Genomic DNA, 7,459 nt, shown 5'->3' with positions numbered 1-7,459 from the left:
CTAGCTCGGCGACCGATGCCTTTCGCTACGGGGCGGAGAGTTAGGTATACTTGGTTCTATACGTAGTAGCAATCTTTAATTTATGCAATAAATCATCGCTGATATCGTTAACTGACGTACCTGAAAAAATGGCAAATCTGATTTGCACCTTTTGTTATTGTCAATACGACACAAATTATTTTAGCAAAATATTGCTGATACGAATATTGCTTCAAACGCGGCAAAATGCGATGACTTAAAACGCGGCAAAATTTGTGTGAGAAGAATATTCTGATACTGTTAGTCATCGTATTTTGCGACAAAATGCAGGTCGTGCGGCGCGGATAGGCGCGCGACATTATATACGATGTTATAAAAAGATTTATAAAATGCAATGACTTCGCCGCGTGCGGCTCCTGCGGCGCATCTAGGTTGGTGAATGCGCATTCACCTTTACTAAGAGCGAATGTGTAAACAAAAAACATAAATATATTTTGATCTCAGTTACTTTATTAAATATTTCATTTTACAACCAGTATCGAATGAAGTAACATTTCATCACATTAGCGTACAGTACATAAGTCTCATGGTTATAGACACGCAGGTATACATAGAAATATAAATTTAGACATAAATGGAGTATATAGTTATAATTTAATTAGGTGGATTACAATGGTTCCTAAAGATACACAGATTCGCTAATGACGTTAAAATTACAGAATAATTTGGGGTCTAAAAGGGCCATATTGAATCAATTCATTTTTAAAAGCAATATTGCTATTTGACTTTGCGCACTTACTTTTATATGCGCAAATGTCAAATTGCTTTCTTAGCTGTATTGCTTCAATGTGGCCTATTTAGGTCCCATGGAGAGGATAAAAAGTTATATTCATCTAACAGATATGTTGAATGTTCACTATAAAGCAACAACTCACTTGTAACAAATAAATCATATTATAACAGTCTGATCACACAAATTACAAATTAAATAATAAAATGTATATGCCATCTAGATATTTACAAAAGTTAGCTAACTAAATAACAAAGAAACCTAATATTATTTTGTAAGTTTATCCGCCTTGGGGCCGTCTAAATACTGACTGGCTATGATTGTCTATTGATGACCACAATTGTAAAACGTTCCCATTATGTTCCTAGCTTAACATTCTACTTACGCTTTATAAACTTTTGCTTGTAATTGCGACAAAAAATCTGAAAAATATTCAGATATTTCTATTAGATTTGGATGAGAAGATTATTCTGATAAAACTTATAGATTCGGGTGAGAAGACTATTCTGATAAAACTAATATAGATTGGTCAGCAAAAATTTTGTATCGATCGCCATCGACTCGCAAAGAAGAAGGATATAGATTTGGGTGAAAAGAGCATTCTGATAAAATTAATAGTTTTATTACTAGTTTAGGCTCCAGCCTCTACAAATATTGTATTTCTGTATGTATTTATGTATCCATGTGTTTTTGTAGAGGAAATAAAGATTTTACTTACTTACTTTTTTTGGATGAGAAGACTATTATGATAAAACTATTAGATTTGGGTGAGAAGATATTTAGTACCAAGCGCAAGCAGGGCGTAACCGAACCATAAGGGTTTATCAACAATTTTGGCCACCAATACACAGTTTACCTATCGACAACAATTCTCTACGACAATCTCTAAGCTACATAAATTAATGTCAAAGTCTAATGTGGTGCTAGTGCTTTACAAAACAATAGTGAATCCTGTAGAAGCGACACTCGTTAAGACAAAGAGCCGTTCGGTCACATTTCTACCGAATTTGTTACAGGCAACACTCATAAGTGAATGATGAATAAAATATTATTGGAATGCATTCACCTGTAGAGCTGGTAACACTAGCGCCATTTTTATATAACGACGATTTTATACAAAAATCCGTATCAAACGTGTAAATTGTTCGCTCAGCATTACGAAGCTCAATAAGCATATAGCCTCGTCTACAAAAAAATGTATAATGAGCATTAAAAAGAGCTAAACATATATTATTGTATTTGTTCTTATAATATTACATAATCATGGTCAATATTCGAAAAATTCAATAGTATAACGCCACTCAAGACTAAAGTCCAATAGTGTAAGATAATCACTGTTTAAAGTCCAAAAGCGCTGACAGCTGTCACATTTGACATATCCAATGTTCACTTTGGAAGACCACTAGCGATAATATTTAGGCCATTATAAAAAAGTCGGGTCATCGAGTTAGACAGTCTAGTCAATTGGCCGGAAAATGAACGTGTAGCGCGGAACTGTCAAAGTGACAGCAGCTGTCAAAGTGACAGGTGTCAGTGCGTCGTTCACTCGTTCAGCCATTCACTCGATGACAGTGTGATGGTCTTCTCGTGTCTGTCGCGAGCAGAAGACCGCACAGAGTACGGGCAGGGCGCTGGTGAGCAGCCCGGCGGCTGCGGGTTATGCGAACGACTCCTTCGTGGGGCTCGTCTGCTTGCCGGAGCCCGACGACAGCCGGCTCGCGCGACCCTCGGGCGTTTGGGATCTAAAAAGTAAAATTCGTTAAATTCACACGGATAGGATCAGTGATGTGTCGTTGTGTATTGATATTGCTATCCTTTTCTCGCGCGCATGCGTCATCTGAATACAGAGCTAGACAAACAGTTAATGCAGGACGGTCTGCCTGTAAAGAGTGATGGTGCGTTGGCGAGCCTAATCATGGCAGTGTACACTACAGTTTCCAAAGTGGGAATATTCCCAGGAACGGCACATCACTGGATAGGATGAGGCCCAGACGGTGTAATTGTTAAAAATCGCTCCAGTTGCTTGACACGAGCTGCAGTTTAAAATGAAGTCGATTTTTTATCAGTTGTTATAAATGGAGTAATTTATGGAGATGGTGCACGCTCCTGTCAAAGTCATCCAACTGTCACAAGCAGTGATGTGTCGTTCCCGGGAATATTCTCAAAGTGGGAATTTTCCCGTTGCAAAAACTCTTTAATAGAAAGGGCACTGGCTGCTTTTCTTTTTCAAATTGTTCTTTCTCGTACTTTGGTCTGATCTGCCTAAAAGTTAGTTTTACATAAGTTTTGCGCTTCTTTACTGCTGGGAACATTCCTAAATTGGAAACATTTGGCACACCATTGATCATCACAAGATCCGATTGCGACGTATATCTTACTTCTGCGAGTCGAGGTGCATGCTGGTGCGGGAGGGCGCCGAGGGGCTCAGCTTGTGGTTGGCCAGGAACGTGCCGATAGACTCGTCTGAGCTGTAGCTGTCGTTATCGCTGTGAACACAACATAACATAATATAGCATAGCAGAACATAACATAGCATAGCAGAGCATAACAAAACATAAAATAAACAGGATATATACGTTCCACTGCTGGGTACAGGCCTACCCTCAATTGGGGGGTTACAGAGCATACTCCGCTGCTCCAATCCGTGTTGGTGGAGGAGTTTTTACGGCAAATCTTCGGGACCGACGGCTTGACTTACCTTCCGCAGCACGGATCGATGTACTTTCGGACAATTCAGCCTGTAATGTCCTAACAAACTATCAGTCATCAAAAGTGATTTTTGTAATATTCGCCGGGATACACCGGGATTCGAACCCGGGACCTTCGGATCGCGAGGCCAAAGCTCAGTTGAGCTTATCCAGTAGTTACTGGATAACATAGGCCGATATACAGTTAGAAATACCTTTTTTCATGGAAGATAGGCAAGTCTTTGCCCACAGTCTCAGCTGATGATCAGTGACAATATGGATGGGAAATGCCTACATAGAAAGTGCCTATTCACACTTGCCTTGAAGAGGCTCAGATTGTACTCACTGGGAAACAGATTCGCGGACAGAGAAATATAGACCTTAGCCGTTTCTATTAGAAGCAGAGCTGGTGGAATACTAACGACATACGTAATATAACGAATTGCTTACTATCAATGAAACTACTGAAGTACTTTTAATTAATGGGGATAAATAAGGAGAGTGATCAGGGCCCTCATTGGGTAAAAGGGCAAAATTTAATACAACCAGGGTGAAGGTGCCCAGATGGGAACCTGAACCCCGATAAGGTGAGCGTAGTGGTCCAATAGCGATAAGCGGCATGCCGCCAGGGTCGGTTCCTCCTGGCCGGTCGTCCTGAAGTGTTCTTTGTTGAGTAATTGCGTCGTTACGGTTGTATATTACATCCTTGGTAACCATCCCGTACCTGTCAGTGTCCCTCGAATCTCCAGGACTGGACAAGTCTCCAGCGATGGCTTCTTGCAAGGCCGTGGCTCGCCTCGCAGCCAGCCTCGCCTCATCCCTGGCCGCCGCCGCTTCGGCCGCTGCGGTCGCTGCCGCTGCTTCGGCCGCTGCCTTCGCTCGAGCCGCTTCGCTCAGTTTGGCGTTCAGATTGGAGTTTTCTTCTTTAAGTTCCCTGTGAAGGAAGAATCAGAATTAATGATTGTGTAAAAAAGAGAGTTAAATCATTGACTGAAGTATGGAACTAAAAGGGACAGAGTATTGCTATTTATTAATTGCTGAAGTAGCTCGTAATATCTCACCGTTTCTTTGATATTCGATTCCATGTGGACTTCGGCGCAAGTCAGCCAAGAAGAGCGTGGCACGCATTGTGGGCGCTTGTGGTACGCTACGAGAAATACTATTCAACTCAGCGTACACGTCTCTATATTGCATCTTCCTTTGGTCATCTGCATTGTAATTATTGTGCGTTTCTCTCAGTCGAGGTAGTTGGCCCTCAGGACGTTTGGCTCTAAGTGGACTCACCGTTCATCGTAGATGTGTGAGTACTTTTAAATGGTGGACTCAACGTAAATGTCGCTGTATCTCCACGTGTCCAACTGAAGTATGTTGCTTGCGGCCGCGTGCCGTTGCCAGCTTCTCTCCACCGAAGTAATTGGCCCTCAGCTGGTTTGGCTTTAGGTGGACTCACCGTTCGTCATAGATTTGTGTGTACATTTAGATGGTGGACTCACCGTAAATGTCGCTGTATCTCTCTGTATTCAACTGAAGTATGTTGCTTGCGGCCGCGTGGCGTTGCCAGCTTCTCTCAGCCGAAGTAATTGGCCCTCAGCTGGTTTGGCTTTAGGTGGACTCACCGTTCGTCATAGATTTGTGTGTACATTTAGATGGTGGACTCACCGTAAATGTCGCTGTATCTCTCTGTATTCAACTGAAGTATGTTGCTTGCGGCCGCGTGGCGTTGCCAGCTTCTCTCAGCCGAAGTAATTGGCCCTCAGCTGGTTTGGCTTTAGGTGGACTCACCGTTCGTCATAGATTTGTGTGTACATTTAGATGGTGGACTCACCGTAAATGTCGCTGTATCTCTCTGTATTCAACTGAAGTATGTTGCTTGCGGCCGCGTGGCGTTGCCAGCTTCTCTCCACCGAAGTAATTGGCCCTCAGCTGGTTTGGCTCTAGGTGGACTCACCGTTCGTCATAGATGTGTGTGTACTTTTAGATGGTGGACTCACCGTAGATGTCGCTGTATCTTCCTGTGCTCGTCGGCCGTGTGCTGCTCGCGGCCGCGCGCCGCCGCCAGCTCGGAGGCCAGCTGCTCGTGCGCCTCCCGCAGCCGCGCTAATTGCCCCTCCAGACGCGCGCGCGCCGTTGCTTCCAGCTCCAAGCTTGATTCCAACTCCTGCAAGAATACGACAAATGTTATCATCATCTCCCTTGCGATATCCCGTTTTCACTTGATTTTTATTACTAAAAGTTCAAAATTGTCTTGCAAAGTAAATTCTTCTTCTATCGTGTGGGTTGTGAGGTGGAGTACCAACCTCATCAACCCTGGTGTCAGGATTACTATTGAGCCGCCAAAGGCCCCTGACTTGGCTCATGTAACGACTACTTATTTACATCAGTAAGTAGTAACCGGGACCAACGGCTTAACGTGCCTTCCGAAGTACGGATCATCTTACTTTCGGACATTCAGGTGATCAGCCTGTGATGTCCTAACCAAACTAGGGACCACAAAGTAATTTTTGTGATATGTCCCCACCGGGAATCGAACCCAGGACCTCCGGATCGTGATCAATGCTCAATCACTGGACCACGGAGGTCGTTGAAGTAAATTAAAAAACATTGGTAGTGGGTAATTTCTTTTTTACGAAATGGCAATGCAGGGTGGGATGACGTCAGCTGGTCTAACCTTGAAATGTTAGCTGTCACTTTTGAGCATAAGTACCTGGTTTTGTTATACTATGGCCTATTCATTCATCTCACCTTATTCCTCAACTCAAGCCGTCGCTCCGCCTCGGCCTGCCCGTGCGAATGGCCGGCCTCAGCGTGTGCCAGTCTCGCTGAGATCTCAGCTAGCTTGTCCTTGGCCGCTCTAGCCTCTTCCAACGCCGCGTCGGCTTTCGAAGCGGCTTCCCTGGCTTCAACTTGCGCCGCGCAGAGGGCGCTCGTGCTTGCTCGGTATTTCTTTAAGAGCTGTCGGGGAAATAGATATAGATCTATAGGAGTACGGTCACGAGCATTAATATGTATACACTTTGGTACCATGTCACATTAACTTTTTTGACAAATTGAACTGTAAGTCTCACTAAATGTCAAATATGTTAGTGCGACAGAGACCTAAAGTGGGTACATCATATTGCTCATGACTGTACATAAATCTGAAAGAGACGTATGAGGCCTATGACGTCGTGCATTTGTCCGGCCAAGTAGTTAATGTCATCTGCGGCAAATCTACTATAAGTCACGAAAAAAAAAAATTTGCTGTCGTGTAAGCGCGAAACATTTCCAAGTATAAGTATAAGTATAAAACATGAACTAATACAGCGAAAATTGTTTGTCAAAGTTCTTCACCAAGATGTCCAAGATATTACATTATATCAACAACACGTAAATGGTTATGAACGTATCGGTTGCCTAGGCTGATTTAGGCAGGTTCGAATCCAGCACAGGCCTAAACTTGTCGAATTCGTTTTCGAGGTTCATGTTTGGATCATAAATGATTATCACGCCCAACCCGCATTCCCGAGAAATTCTCGGAGGTATGTGACCTAACCTGTATTGGGCTGGTTTTCCCTTCGCGGGTTGGAAGGTCAGACGTCAGAAGCTTCTGTAAAAACCGGACCAGTCAAATCTTCAGGTTAGGTAAGCGAACCTTGTAAAACACGGGGTAATGCTAGGTGATGATGAAGCGAATGCTCTTGATATCTAAAATATTAAATAAATAAGTACCTCAGCAGCTTCCTCCTCAGCGTCATCCAGCATAGTCCTGGCAGCAGCCGCGTCCCTCGTGGCCTGCAGCGCTCGTTCGGCTGCGTCGTTCCTCGCGCGTGTTGCCTCCTCCAGCGCAGCGTGTGCCTCGGCCGCCTCCGCCTCGGCCGCCTGCTTCGCTTTGGTGGCAGCTCGTACCGCCAGCTCCAGGTCTTCCACCTGAGTTACACGAACATTAGACCCCGTTAGAAAAGCTTAGAGCAAATGCAAAACAGGAAGACGGTATTCTCTTTCAGGTCTAAGAAGTTAGGCTGGA

General features: G+C 43.9%; 1 protein-coding gene across 4 annotated transcripts in view; it reads right to left on the bottom strand.

Moving 5' to 3' along the window:
- Positions 1–467: 467 nt before the first annotated feature.
- Positions 468–7,459, bottom strand: part of LOC126376186 (unconventional myosin-XVIIIa) — a 338,390-nt gene continuing 331,398 nt past the window's right edge. For all 4 annotated transcript variants that reach the window (XM_050023404.1, XM_050023405.1, XM_050023407.1 and 1 more), the window contains 6 exons: positions 7,165–7,362; positions 6,199–6,408; positions 5,448–5,614; positions 4,181–4,390; positions 3,148–3,255; positions 468–2,511 (listed from right to left, as the gene is read on the bottom strand). In XM_050023404.1, the coding sequence (XP_049879361.1) occupies positions 2,427–2,511; positions 3,148–3,255; positions 4,181–4,390; positions 5,448–5,614; positions 6,199–6,408; positions 7,165–7,362 (978 nt within the window). In that variant the 3' untranslated portion in view covers positions 468–2,426. The remainder of the gene's footprint in view (positions 2,512–3,147; positions 3,256–4,180; positions 4,391–5,447; positions 5,615–6,198; positions 6,409–7,164; positions 7,363–7,459) is intronic.

The sequence above is a fragment of the Pectinophora gossypiella genome, chromosome 20 (genome assembly GCF_024362695.1).
Source record: "Pectinophora gossypiella chromosome 20, ilPecGoss1.1, whole genome shotgun sequence".
NCBI classification, from domain to species: Eukaryota; Metazoa; Arthropoda; class Insecta; order Lepidoptera; family Gelechiidae; genus Pectinophora; species Pectinophora gossypiella.
The sequence above is the reverse complement of the archived record's forward strand: the minus strand, read 5'-3'. Positions and strand labels throughout refer to the sequence as shown.